This window comes from Staurois parvus, unplaced genomic scaffold (genome assembly GCF_062004578.1).
Source record: "Staurois parvus isolate SC_StPar_1 unplaced genomic scaffold, SC_StPar_1.0 ptg000147l, whole genome shotgun sequence".
In the NCBI taxonomy this organism is placed as follows: Eukaryota; Metazoa; Chordata; class Amphibia; order Anura; family Ranidae; genus Staurois; species Staurois parvus.
In genome coordinates this window covers 22,666,577-22,681,939 of record NW_028317943.1, presented here as the reverse complement: position 1 = coordinate 22,681,939, position 15,363 = coordinate 22,666,577, and the positions used below count along the sequence as shown (strand labels likewise).

Below are 15,363 nucleotides of genomic sequence, written 5' to 3'. Positions count from 1 at the left end.
TGTGTCCTATGGACACAACTGATCATGTGATGTGGTAAAAGGCCAATTACAGCGGCCTTTTACCACGTGATCAGCTGTGTCCAATGACACAGCAGATCACCGGGTAAATACAGTTGCCGGTCACATGTGCCCATCAGTGCTGCCCATCAGTGCTGCCCACCTGTGCCCATCAGTGCCACCCACCTGTGCCCTGCAGTGCCACCCTCCTATGCCCAGCAGTGCCTAGCAGTGCCACCCACCTGTGACCAGCAGTGCTACCCACCTGTGCCCAGCAGTGACCCCCATCAGTACTGCCCAGTAGTGTCGTCCATCAGTGCCCAGCAGTGCCACCAGTCAGTGCCCAGCGGTGCCATCAGTCAGTGCCACCCATCAGTGCCACCTACCAGTGCAGCATCATCTGTGCCAGCTCATCAATGCCCCCTATTAGTGCCTCCTATCAGTGCCCATCAGTGCTACCTATCCGTGCCACCTCATCAGTGCTGCCTATCAGTGCAGCCTCATTAACACACATCAGTGAAGGAGAGAAATTACCTGTTTGCAACATTTTAGAAGAAAAACAAAGAAAAACTCGCAGTGCTGTGACCGGTGAATAATACTGCTTTAAAGTACATCTAAAGTCACCTGTGTAAAATCTAATTACACAAGCCTGATAAAGTAAACAGAAAGATTTCTTTATCTTTCTTTACTGAGCCAAATTCTCCTTCATTTGTGTCTCACACTCTTCCTCCTCCCAGACACTGCAGATGACAGCGGGAGGGTTTCAGCAACAGAGGCAGCACTTTCAAACCAAAATCAGTGGGCACAACTATGTGTGGCATGGTGCTTAATGAAAATCTACAGGCTTGTGATTAGCAGCAACAATGCTGTTATCACTCCCCCTACAATATATTATCATCCCACTGTACTGCAAGCAGACACAGCCTACATAAGAATGGCAATGCTGCTTTGAATTCAGTAACAGCACTGCATTAGGTGACCTTCACTGGTGGGCTCAGTAGGTATTTGTGGGACTATTCAGGGAAACTAAAAGAAAATGCTTCAACACATTTTTAATGGATGTCATAGATCTACTTAGATTTAAAATAATAAGTCAACAGAAAGTTTAAAGTGTTACTATATCCAGGACGTTACATTCATTATATCTAGTCTCTCACAGTACACACAACATGGAAATGCAATTATTGTAGTAAATATAAACTGCAACATACCTTTTCCCATCAGCAGTTAGAGCAGTCTTGTGACTTCTATCAGTGTCCAGCAGAGCACTAGTTAAAGCTTGTAGGAGGAGTTTTCATTCTGCTCTAGGAGGATGCAGAAACCCTGACCTCTGTCTGGAGAGTGCTGATTTGCCCTCTGCTGATCACATGCACTCTCCCAAGAAAACTAGCAATACACACTAAACAGCATCTGCAGAGTTTCTCCACAGGATATGTCTTATCAGGGGATAAGAGGGGGACACTTGAAGAAGGGAAGGATCAGAGAAGTCAGGATCAAACAGCATTTTTACACCGGATTAACCCCTTAGGTTCCACAATGAGTATAACAAGCATGCTTTACTGCATATACAGACTGATTTTACTGTTGTGGGTTTAGTAACACTTTAATAACCCATCATAAAGTCTGCAGTATGTGGCATTCCTAGGAACTCAGAAATCAAGTGCACCATCTCACCAATGTATTTTTCAGCAGGTCAAACTCTTCTGTATGCACAAAAATCTAAATATCAGTTGGACTGACTCTTTATTTAAAATAACTGACTCCAATTTCCTTCCTTACATCTGTCAAATTATACCATCGCTAACATTATTTAAATGCTTAAACACCAACTATATAGCAGACTAAAAAGCAGAGATTTCAGTTTGGTGGTCATCGAAAAGAATGGGTTTAACAGTGTGCCAGCCATGCTTTCCTCTGACAAATAAGGGGCCCTATGATTTTAATTGTCCGAATTGTTTTTTTTTGGGGGGGGGGGGGCATTATTATTACTGAAGATAATTTTGTTGCACCCTGCAATGTTCAAAACTATCCTCCATCGGTGTCAAATATGCTAGGTAAGCTATGTTCTTTATTATTTTGTCTTCCATTGTATTTACAACTTGCACAACAACCATGTTAATTTTATTAAAGTATAACTGAAGGCAAAACTTTTTTTCATACTTTTAGATAGAGTGGAGAGGGATTAGAACGCTTGTCAGTTTTTATTGCTGTCTGTGCCCCCCATTAAGGAAATTCGCCCTCTCTATTTGTCCTTTTTACCATTATCATTGAACGTGAAAGCAAAAGAAAATCCCCATATTTTGGTTGTTCCCGGAAAAGAAATAGAGGGTACTCTTCCAAACACTAGTTCTCGTAACCTGGGGGTCCCCAAGAAATTCCCTTCATTTGCAGGGATTTTCTCTTTCTTCCTGTTTGGTTATGGGACAGGAAGTGAAGGGAAATTTCCACAATGGGACACAGATGGCGAAAAAAAAAAAATCTGACGGGTTATAACCCTCCCTTGCGTTATCCAAAATGAAAAAAAAAAATGTTTTGCCTATAGTTCTACTTTAATGCTGTAGATATAATTATTCGCAATATAAATACTTTCATTAATAAAACAAATAATGAGGAATCCTAAAATCATTAAACATCCACTGGACCCCAGCTATATATTAAAAAGGCCTTTAATAACCTCCAGGTAATTATCATATATCTGAACAGCAATTAACACATTTCATTAATTTATTCTATATATGCATATAAATATTAATTGTGTCAGAAATTATTTGTTAAACGACCTACATAGTGCATGAGGTGTATAAAAATAACTGTAAATTCAGTAAATTTAAAAAACCTAAACATTTGATTATATCAAATCTCTCATAAATTGTTTGGGAAACACATGGATTTTACCAGTAGATAAATCATTATTTACATAAAGATCTGTAAAGCTGTGATAATATTGGGAAGATTATTACTTGCATATGCATAATAACATCAAATGTAAGGCTTCATCCTCAAAAAAAGTCTGTATGAAATATGAAGGGTGGTTCTGATAAGATGGGAGAAATACCCTGCGTACAACAGAAATGTTTGGTGACAATGCCAGAAAGCCAATGTCCTGATGTTGCAAAGAATAATAAGAATTGCTCCTGTCGACTGACTGATGACACCGAAAGTACCATCTGCTATCAGTCAGATTGTATTTTGCTATAGAAGTTGTTTCTTTATCAACCAGATATTAGGTTTACCTTCTCATATAATTGGCTTTTCAGCAGGTACCTTCCAATTCTGTGAGACAATTTGAATGTGACCAAGGTCTCTACATGTTACATGTTACACCTTGTAATTCTTCAGAAAAAATGTGGAAAGATACACATGGAAATTGTCCTTAGTAATTATACCTCCCTAATAAAATAATCAAACTTTTCTTGATTGACAATTAGCCCCATTTAAATTTAAAAAAGTATATTTGTTAAAAAGAACGATCGCTTTTTTAGGTAAACTTCCAAAGTTTAACATTTTATGTAGTCTAAAATTAAATTAATGAAGTGGTTGCCTCCACAGGACTAACATTCTGTGGTTTTGCTTCATTAGCAGCTGTAGATTGTACGTCTTTACTTTCTGAGGCCTTTTCAGGCTCTGCTTCCACCTCAAACCTTTTCTTGGGTTCTGGACTTTCTTCAGACCATCTTCCAACTCTGCGAACACCTTTTGCTACTTTTGGAGCATTGCGACATGGATTGTGGTCATAGATAACAAGTTTCAACCCCAACATGTGCTTCAGACTTGGGAAAAAATGAATAGTATTTCTGTCCACATCAATGATCTCCAGGAAAGGCATTTCCAAAAAAACTGGTGGAAATTCAGTAAGGAGAGTTCCTGACATCCAGATGCTTTTCAGTTCTCTTAAATTCTCTAGCTCCTTGGGAATGTTGCGGATTGGGTTGGAACCAGCGTGAAGCGTCTTAAGGAGAGGAAGCTCACATATGACAACAGGCAAATATGTGAAATAATTGGCCTCCATCCAAAGCGTATGCAAATTCTTGAGACAACTTAGTTCTTTTGGAAGGTCTTTAAGATGGTTGTTTCCAAGGTATAATATAGATAGCTGCTTGAGGCTGCATACAACTAGGGGAAGAACTTTAAAGTTGTTAAAGTCCAAGGCTAGAATCTGGAGATTCTGCAGCAGTTCCAGCTCTGGAGGAAGGTTGGCTAGGCTGTTGTCACTTAGGTACAGCTTGACAAGTTCTGTGAATGCACATACTCTTAGAGGAAATCTTCTAATTTGCATACTGCTCAAGTCCACCATCTTATCTATGGGCATTTCTTCCAAGTCCCCTAGGAGGTATTTTTGGCAGCTGTTTGATGGGATGAAGGCAATAATTCCTCTTATTGTATTGCCCATCTTCCATGTATTTCACAGAAACTTCATGCTCTGATCCTTCTCTCTCTGTCGCTGAACTATGTTTTGTGAAGGCTGTTAAGAGTGGCATTTCAGTCGTTCCATTACAATACATTGTTTACATGGTAACTGCGATTAATCTCAAGAGTTGTGAAATGTTACTGATAACTGAAGGAGCATCTGGTGATGGGACGGACAGACGTGACTTAAAAAAAAATACCTTCCCTTGAGTCTGTTCAACCGCTACAAAAGAAAAACTAAACTAGCTTCCCAAATCCAAAGTATATACAGTTTCTGGCAAGCATTCATGTTAACAAGGAAAGGAACATGGTGTGGTATGCACATTGTTATTTATGACAATATCTACACTCCGATAATGAACATTTGAAAAGGGAGGATTTTTAAACTTGGATTCATTTTAGCTAAACATTTCAACATTTAACAGGCCGAAAAAAATCAGATTTAATCTGAAGCTGTTTAAAGTACCTGTCATGAATTAAAAATAACTCACGCAGCTAATGGTTAGATAATTCAGTTAATTTGCACACAACCAAACCTACTGATACACATGAGTTTATTCACCAAGAGCCCTAAGTGCTCTGGAAGATACATGCACAGAATGCTACATGAGTTTTTGTATTCCCATCCAAGACATTAACCACTTCAAAGGATTGAGTTATAAGTGTCATATTTTCCATGTGTTTTAGTTTAGAATATTTTACGAGAAATATGAAGGGATCATGTTCACAATTTAACCTCATGTTTCCCATTGCCTATATTGACTAAATGTTGATGCAAAAGAAGAAACCAGCTAAGTCCTATTTACATCTATACTTTTCCCATAATATAACCTCCAATCAGGGGCGGACTGACAACTCATGGGGCCCCCAGGCAGTAGGGGATCATGGGGCCCCTGTGTCCTTTCCCAAACTCAAAAAAGCCTATGAAAAAGGTACCATGGGCATTTCATGGGGCCCCCTACTGCCCCCGGGCCCTCGGGCAGTGCCTGAGTTTCCAAATGCTCAGTCCGTCCCTGCCCCCAATAACATGGTCAGCACATTGACTGCTGAATCAGAGCTAGCAGTGATCAGTGCTAGCAGTGGTTGTGATCAAGCTGATTGCAGAGCTAAAGGTCACACGCAGCAGGGATGTGCCTGATCTCTGCAAAGAGACCACTACTTCCACACACAGAGAAAGATACTTTCTCTACAGCATGCTGGCAGCGGAAAGGCATTTCTACTTTGGCTGTGGCTGCTCTCTATAGTCATATTCACGCTTGCAAATGGGCCGTTTGTGATTACCTGTGGGAGACTCAGTGGAAATCCATGTGAAGCCCCTTCAAAAGCAATGGGAGCCTGACAGATTCACCCTGGATGCAGACATATAGAGGGAGATTTACTAAAACCGGAGCAGTCAGAATCTGGTGCAGCTGTGCATGGTAGCCAATCAGCTACTAATTTTAGCTTGTTCAATTAGGCATTGCCAATAAAACCTGGAAGCTGATTGGTTTCTATGCAGAGTTACACCAGATTTTGCACACTCCAGTTTTAGTAAATCAGCACTTTAGTGTTGTTTTGATACATTTGGAATGTATTTGGCTAATTTAGACTAAGGGTATATGCACACTGGGCACTGATGACAACTGGCCTGGAGGCTTGACGCTAGTAAATGTGTGTACTCCATTTAGCCGTGCTAACCTGCATCAAGTGCTTCAGTGTTTATGAACACATAGGAATTTATTGAGTTGAGTTCAGGGGCTTTGGGGAAAATGGCAAAAACGTGAGTTCAGGAGCAGTAGTGTGCATTAGCCACGTTAACCTGCATCAAGTGCTTCAGTGTTTATACATTTAATTGAACAGAATAAATTGGTTATTCTGCCCATTGAAATGAAATTAAAACACAAGCATTAAATAGTCTAGTGTTAACGTGCATTTAGTTGTTTTACAAGCGTTTTTGCCACGTTCGGATTTTTTTTGCCAAAACACTCCTCTCCTGTAAAGCGATTATTCTGTGTTTAGGAGAGGAGGATTTTACTGCCTCTAAACTCTGCTATATCTAAATTCTGGTATGAGCTGCTGTTTTTTTGGAAAGGGTCAGGGACTTTTTATAAAGCAAAAAGCAGCGTTTTTGCTACAATAGAGTTCAATGGAGAATCTGCTGAAATGTATGGTAGTGCATTTTTTGCCGCATTTTGTCATGTTTTGCGTTTTTATTCTGCCCAGCAAAAGAAATTCCACTTAAAAAAAAACACAAAAAAGAGCTGAACAAAACAAGGTAAAAACGAATCAAAAAGGCGCCAAAAACACATTTAGAAAAACGCAAAAGAAACTGTGAAAAGCACTGTAAAATGGACAAAAAGCAAACTGCATAGGTGTGAACGGAGCCTTAGGCATGATTTCCTATTGGGAATATCTCACCAAAAATGAAATTTTTTCTTGCATGGGATGCCTGAAATCTGAGTTGTATCTAGTGCAGACTTCTGGGAAAATCAATGAGCCAATCCAACAAGCAGGAAAGGATGTTGCTGGGGGCGTTCTGTGTACAGAATGCCTCCAGATAGCCATATTGCATTGCATTTTACAAAAAATTACAGCTCTGCAGATTGAAAACAAAAGGTAATTTTTAATAACATTCAATTACAATATGACTTGTGTCGCAATTGCATATGCTATATAATTATTTTTTTATTTGATTTTTTTCTCCTTTAAGTAGCATTCCACACATTTACAGCAAAAGGAAATATTTGAGAATCATGCTGGTAAATCTAACATACTTACTGAACAGAGATAGTTATATTCAGGGGTGGACTGACAAGTCATGGGGCCCCCGGGCAATAGGGGATCATGGGGCCCCTGTGTCCTCTCCCACACTCAAACCACACCCAAAAAAGCCTATGAAAGGTATCATAGGCATCTCATGGGGCCCCCTACTGACCCCGGGCCCTTGGGCAGTGCCCGAGTTCCCAAATGGTCAGTCCGCCCCTGGTTATATTATGGTTTTTTTTAAAACTTAACTCCAGACTAAATGCACAGATGAAATTCAGTATGAGAGCTATTTTACCTGCCAAAGAAAGTCTCTCCATCCAGTTCCAAGATTTGCACAGCTCTGTCACATAGCACAATCCCTGTGTGACAGGGCGGCAGACCTGATTTTTCTGCTGCAGTTAAGTAGCATTTCAGGTTTTGGCCCTTTCCCAGCTTGTGACTGGAGAGTGAACGAGAAGCAGGAAAATAATGCGGTAATCTCTCTATCACTCTACTCTCTCCTCCTATCAGCATCTCCCTTGTTAGCACATGGGCATTGCTGCTAAATTACAAAAAAAATAAAAATTCCCAGCTCAACGTACTGACCAGCCTGCAACCAACCATATTGTCCTGTCTGAGAGTTTGCGTTAAAAACAGGGGTTTAGTTTGTACACATTTACAAATACATGCATATGCTGTACAGCCACTACTATGGAGGCTCTTGAAGTTATAGAGTTAGGACTGCAGAAAATACTGGGGTGCTGTGAAGAGGCTTCAGTTATGATGGTTTCCGTTAAACATCCTAAATGTTTACATATAGTTTGTTTTTATTGGTTTGTGCTATTTTTTAGGTTTTATAAAAATATCATACAGTACAAGGCAAAGACCAATGGCACACACTCAGAAACAGTCACACCTTTGATCAAGAGAATTGTACATTAGGTGTGGAAACATTTGTGCAACAAATACACAAAAATATCATAGGGACATGGGGTAGGTGTTGTCTGTGTTTGGGACAGAGAGGTAGGTCATTATGAAAAGGAATAGGATTGATGATATCAATCTTAGTCCATATTGTGGACTATAGGGTCATCATGGGTTGAGACATGGACCAAAGGTGTGAGAGAAGTTGGAGGAGAAAGTCAGATTAGTAAAAAGAAAGAAATTGGAGGTAGTACAAAAGGGGATGGAGGAAATTAGAAAAGTCAGTGCTCGTTGGCCAGAGGCCGAAAGGCCATCTTGTAAATTAAAAGTTAGGGAGAGATGAAAATTAGAGTAGGTCTCTTAAATCACTAGTGAGGTGAAATTGAAGTCATTATAAAACATCATCCAGGGGATCCACACTTTAGAGAACTGCCAGTGATTTGTGACATTTTTACTGTTTGTTCAAGGGCAGCACTTAACCTACTCTCTGTACTCAAAGCTTTGACAATGACAAAAGAAGACATATAATTAATCATTATCAGAAATCAGCTGTTGTGAAGGTCATCATGCCCTTTTGCAGCATTTTCAACTGAAATATTACAAAGTAAATTGAAGGTTAAAACAATGAATTCCATATTAGTACTTGTTACACTATATGTTGCCAGAAATTCATTATATAGGCTTGTAATGTGCAAAAAGTTGCGCAGAAAGAGGTGCATCAAATATATTAACTCTATGAAAGCCACCTCCTATGTAATCACTTGCTTCTTTTTTGCAACAAAATGTTTATTTTCTATATAAGAGACTTCTGTTCTAGACCCCTTTGGGTGATGCAGGCCTATTCGTTAACATAGTTACATAGTTTGTTTGAAAAATGACAACGCCCATCCAGTTCAACAACCAGAGGAAAAAAAAACCCACACACAGGAAATATCCATATACACAATCCTATACCCACAGTTGATCCAGAGGAACATTAGAGAGGTATTCAGTGCTGACTAATCAGTGCAACGTAGATGCAACTTTCTATAATATCTGCAATAAATAACAAAATTAGGGTGGCGATAATTAACATTAATATTTAAAACGTAAATGTAGTATGTGTAATAATCCAACGTGACTAACTCCCAAAAATTAGTCCACCACACCTTTTACAGAGTTCTTAATGTGTTTAATAATTAATGTCCATATATGAATCATATTGGTGAACACACTCTCCAATCCACTGCATGTCCGTGATCCACCGCTTCCCAGTAATCAGTCTCACTCACCGAACCAATGTCCCTCTCATAAATATGATTGGCATAAAGCTCTCTTTATTAGATCTCAGGTCCCATTCTCCATCTGTGGTTCCACTTTTATTTAAAAAAATCGCCACCAAGCAGCAAACATACAAAAGGAAGAAGCAGCAATAGTGTAATCCTGTAATAACAATTAAAATGTATTCCTATCTAGTTAAAAACCTACTCATAAAAGCAAGTATAAACAAACCCATCCAAATTCCCATGAAACAAAGAGCATGTATTGCCGTTAGTCAACAAACGCCACCCGCCAGTGAGCCTGCTCGCCGGCGTCTCACCCGGTTTTCATTTCCATTCTTGCCATCACATCACTTCGGAGTTGGCGTATGACATCACTTCTGGTTGCCACGCAGTGCGCACTAACATGTTTTGTCCTATGGACTTCCTCAAAGGGCCAAACCTTTAAGCCCTTGAGTAAGTCTGTAGGATGAAATGCATCAGCACGTACCGCATGGCAACTGGAAGTGATGTCATATGCCACAGTGATGTGATGGCAGGAATGGAAGTGAGGACCGGATTAGGTGTGCTGTGCATTCCTGTGTGATTCACATGCAGTTCTGTGCGGGTGCGATTTCAGCCCATATATTTTGAAAGGGCTAAAATCTCACCATACCTCACTTAAAGTAGTGCATGTGCTACTTTTTAAAACCCACTGCAACCGGTTTGCTTAGTACAAAAGTACCATGCTGTCAGATTTGAAAACAGCGCAGCCGTGTGGGGCTCCGCCCACACGGCCGCATCACTCATTCACAGGGTTCTGTGAATGAGTGCCTACATGTCCTGACAGTACAGTCTTTGCAGCTGTCAGCTTGAAGTTTTCAATTAACTTTAAGCTTCCTGTCTGACTGTCAGAATATCTGCTTTTGCAGGTTTTTACCTGCAAAAAAATGTGCATTTATTATTTTTGTCCAAAAGGTGAACTTTTCCTTTAAGTAATGATGAAGTTATTGCTGAATCAACAGAGCCAGAAATGCACACATTGCTCCAGTCCATAAGGGGTATACAGATGTGAGTACTGAAGTGGTTGGGAAGTCCATGCTCTGTAAAGGCAGTGCTTGGTACCACTCATCAGTTCTTTTTTGATGTAGAAGCTCAAGTTGAGCCAGTGGTGATGAGTGCTAAGAACAGAAGTCTGACTATGCTCTCTCTTACGTAATGGCTGCAGTCTTACAGTAAATTATGTATGCTGTAGGGAAGTTCACACACTCCCATAAATAGCTTTTACTGGTAATTCAAATATCAGTAGATCGCCAAAGAAATTTGTTAATATATACACTGCTCAAAGAAAATGAAAGGAATTTTAATCAGAGTATAGCATCAAGTCAATTAAACTCCTGTGATATTGATCTGGTCAGTTAAGTAGCAGAGGGGGTTGTTAATCAGTTTCATCTGCTTTGGTGTTAATGAAATTAATAACAGGTGCACTATATGGGCAACAATGAGATGACCCCCAAAATAGGAATGGTTTTACAGGTGGAAGCCAATGACTTTTTTGCCTACTCATCTTCTCTGACTGTTTTTCACTAGTTTTGCATTTGGTTAGGGTCACTACGGATTCCTGGATCCTACAGAGGTTGCACAGGCAGTCCAACTCCTCCAGGATGGCATATCCATATGTGCCATTGCCAGAAAGGTTTGCTGTGTCTCCCAGCACAGTCTCAAGAGCATGGAGGAGATTCCAGGAGACAGGAAGGTACTCTAGGAGAGCTGGACAGGGCCGTAGATGGTCCTTAACTCATCAGCAGGACCAGTATCTGCTCCTTTGTGCAAGGAGGAACAGGATGAGCACTGCCAGAGCCCTACAAAATGACCTCCAGCAGGCCACTGGAGTGAATGTCTCTGACCAAACACTCAGAAACAGACTTCATGAGGGTGGCCTTAGGGCCCAACATTATCTAGTGGGCCCTGTGCTCACTGCCCGGCACAATAGAGCTCGATTGGCATTTGCCATTAAACACTAGAATTGGCAGGTCCGCCACTGGCGACCTGTGCTTTTCACAGATGAGAGCAAGTTCACCCTGAGCACATGTCACAGACGTGAAAGGGTCTGGAGAAGCCGTGGAGAAGTTATGCTGCCTGTAACATCATTCAGCATGACTGTTTTGGTGATGGACTGGGGAGACATATCCATGGAGGGACACACAGACCTCTACAGGCTAGACAATGGCACCCTGACCGCCATAAGGTACCGGGATGAAATCCTTGGATTCATTGTCAGACCCTACACTGGTGCAGTGGGTCCTGGGTTCCTCCTGCTGCACGACAATGCCTGGCCTCATGTGGTGAGAATATGCAGGCAGTTCCTGGGGGATGAAGGAATTGATACCCTTAAATGACCCCCACGCTCGCTTGATCTAAATCTAATAGAACACCTCTGGGATATCATATTTCAGTTCATTCGACACCACCAGGTTGCACCTCAGACTGTCCAGGAGCTCAGTGATGACTTGGACCAGATCTGGATGGAAATACCCCAGGACACCTTACGTCATGTCATTAGGAGCATGCCCCGATGTTGTCAGGCATACATACAAGCATGTGGGGGGCCTTACAAACTACTGAGGACCATTTTGAGTTGCTGCAATGAAATGTCAGAAAAATGGACTAGCCTGCTGCATCATTTTTTCACTTTGATTTTCAGGGTGTCTTTGAATTCAGTCCTCTGTAGGTTGATAATTTTGCTTTCCAGCAAATGATAGGGCATCCTTACATTCCTAACACATTACTCAGTCCATATTAAGCATGATATTTTTCCCTATTGAGATCTGATGTGTTTTCAAAGCGTTCCTTTCATTTTTTTGAGCAGTGTATATATTTCATACTGTCCTGGTTGCAAAGCCAACTGGAGGACCTGACTTTGCTGCATACAGCCAGGTCTTGTCCATCTCCTAGCCTGTGATAGGACAACAAGGGCTTTTGCAGATGGGCATATATAAAGGAATGTATAGCTGTAGGAAGTAATATATGCATGTATTTGTGGCACCTGGAAACCACAACTGTCACTTAATTTGCACATAAACAAAGGTAATTGCATTAACACACACAGGCATATTAATTTATTTCACCATATGCAAAAACTGGCATTCATGTACCTACACTAGATGCGTTAAAAAATACACATAAATTTAATTAACACATACTTTCACAAATTGTTTTTTTGTCTGATTGGAGTTCAGCACTAACACGTGTTTATGCAGCTTTGCAATCATTAAATGTATTTTTTAAATGGAAGTAGTGTACATGAACTTAAACTGGTATCATACTCTTGCTGTACATATACAGCAGAGCTGTAATGTGAGAGGAAGAAGCAGCACAAGAAGACATGCTGATAGGAAGAGAAAGCAGAATGACAGAGAAATTAGATCCTTTCACTCTCCAGTCACTGGCTTGGGGCAGGTCCAGGATGACCTGGGCTCAATGGAAGTGGGTTGAAAGATGTTGGCTATCAGATTGAGGACATCTAAAGGCAGAAATAGAGTAATGTGGAGTAAATCTCTGGATTAAAGGTGAATATTGCAGCAAAAACTGATTTTGTTAGATTTTAATGAGTTATTCCTTTTTATCTTGTTATTCTTGGTTGGTGTTCTGCTTTATATGACCTAATTTACTGGACTCAGCTGTTCCCTGTAGTCCACAAATATATTTATAAATGCTAATCCTTATGGTAAGTGCCAGAATTGCCAGAGTATCTGGCTGTAAAGTTCATAACAGGAATTTAGCCAGTGAAATAACTAATTGTAAGCTCTGTAGTCTTGAGTCACCACTTAAAGCAGAACTAAACCCCCGATCATTTTCAGCTAACGAAGCTGCCATTTTAGCTTCTGTTTGATCTGCAACTGCCATGATCCTGCACATGTGATCAGTTATGACACCAGCCATTTGATGGTTTGACAGTTTGGTTGAGAACACAAACAAATGTGACACCATTCCTGGTATACTGGTTGTTGAAACCGTTAAATTGTTAGGTGTAGTTCAGCTTTAAGCAATGTTTAAAAGGTATTTTTTGAAGGCCAGTAATCTCCAAACTGTGGCCCTTTGCTTACTTTTATCTGGCCCTTCAGGCACTGTTACTTTCACTGATAAGAGGCACTATTCCTCCAACTGACACCAACAGCAAGGCAATTTTTCTACACCGACACCAACAATGGCGTCCAGTGACATCAACGATGGGACACTATTCCTTCCATTGACACCAATGATGGGGCAGTATTCTACATTTTCTACTCTCACTGGCCACAGTTCGGCCCTCCTTAAGTATGAACGACAGTAAACTGGCCCTATCAGTATCTTTAAGCAAACATCCCACCAGTTCATCAACCAGAGTTCTGTTGCTGTGTTGTAAGGTCAGCCTAAAGTTGGCGCACTTTTAAAAAAAGCAATTCAAATTCTTATTTATACTGGCGGAAGGGATAGTTTTTTTGCATGCTTTTTAGAATTTACATTGTCTTAGTTTAATTGTCTTAAAAACATATTATTCCTATTGATCAAATTTGTATTATTTTCTACATGAAAAATAAGTGCAGTTCTAAGTGGCTTAGAAATATTAGGAATGTTACTGTCAATTCTGTGAATAATTACCAGGTCATTGTACTGCAGTGATCAATGACCTGGGTACAGGGTGACCTTAACAGATATAAAAAAGTGAGGGACAAATATCTGCATATCAGTTAGGAGCAATGAAGCTGATAATTGTACTTACACTTTTTATCCATATAAGCACAGCATTACACCGGTAAGCAAATCCATGTTCTTTATCCTACAAGATTAGATTTCCAATATTTGTGTTTTGAATTCATCATTACTATTTGTAAAAGAGACTCAGCTCAGTTTAGAAATCTTTAACACCAACCTAAGTGACTATTTCAGTCATGTACCTGTGACTTTCAAATTTAATTGGATATACCTGGAAATAACTGTCACAATTCTGAAAATAGAAACACTTATCTTGGGGTCTTAGCTTTGTGAATTGAGCCTCTTGTGGATTTTACTTTGTTTTTCTAAGTTGTATTATCACATGACATGCTTTACTTATATTGGATGTAGTGTATTTTTGTGCTTTTAATAGCATTTGTTATGTACAACGTATTTTGTTCATTTTTAATTTTCCTGTCCCTATTCAGATGTATTTACTTGATTATTTTCTGTATTGCTTTACAATGCTTTACAATGCTTTACAATTACTTGATTATTTTCTGTATTGCTGTTAATGGTAACATTGTAAATGCATTACAAATGGAATTATGGCTTTTGTAAAGATTCCTTTGGCATATGTTTATGTTTCTACTATAATGACCATGTAAAAATCAGGCAAGCTTTACATTTTAACCTCTTGCCCACTGCCTTATGCATATGTGCAGCAGCAGGGCAGCTGGGCCACAACATCCATGGGCTACACATATACCTCCATGGTGCACAATGTTTCTGTGCTGAGAGCACGCTGTCAGGATGGGCGCATTCCTATGCGCAGACGCAGAACAATGAGGAGTTCTGTTCATGGTCAATGTGTAGGTGTGCATTCGTGCATACATGCCCAAATGGGTGCTCGGACGCGCACAGGTTTCAGGTGGACTATTTAAGCTGCACTCTTGCCCTGGGTCATTGCTGTTTCGTCTATTATATTCCCTGAGTATATGCTACCCATTCCTGCTTCCTTGAACTGCCTGAATGCCGCCTGCCCTAACCTTTGGCTTGTCTTTGGATTTTGTCTCTGTTTGCTCCTTCTGCTTATCTGCCCGTTGTTACCAACACTGGCCTGACCCCCAACTACTCTTCTGCCTGTTGTATGTACTTGATCTACCCACTAGCTGCTGAGCCAGACTGTAGGTCCCTGCTTACGAACTTCCTCCTTGCATCTGAGCCTGCTGACCTGTGCCAGTCTCCGTCTCCACTCCACCTGCCAGTGAGCTTCCAGTTTGTCTTTCTGCTGTTCTCGGACACACAGTCAACTCTTCAGCATCTGTCAATGGAAGACCAGTCAGGCACTCATTCCCACTCTGTGCTCTAGTGGTCC

The 15,363-nt window shown here is 40.4% G+C and overlaps 2 protein-coding genes across 2 annotated transcripts in view; one reads left to right on the top strand and one right to left on the bottom strand.

Annotated features, from left to right (window-relative positions):
- Positions 1 to 2,647: 2,647 nt before the first annotated feature.
- LRRC10 (leucine rich repeat containing 10) lies at positions 2,648 to 4,406 on the bottom strand. The gene has a single exon (XM_089674203.1). It carries the CDS (start codon positions 4,385 to 4,387, stop codon positions 3,518 to 3,520), a length of 870 nt encoding a protein of 289 aa, XP_089530329.1. The 5' UTR covers positions 4,388 to 4,406; the 3' UTR covers positions 2,648 to 3,517.
- A 9,623-nt stretch (positions 4,407 to 14,029) lies between these two features.
- The window catches only part of LOC149464810 (cathepsin E-like), a 36,417-nt gene continuing 35,083 nt past the window's right edge, over positions 14,030 to 15,363 (top strand). The window contains exon 1 of the mRNA XM_089674202.1: positions 14,030 to 14,085. Within this exon, the coding sequence (XP_089530328.1) occupies positions 14,030 to 14,085 (56 nt within the window). The remainder of the gene's footprint in view (positions 14,086 to 15,363) is intronic.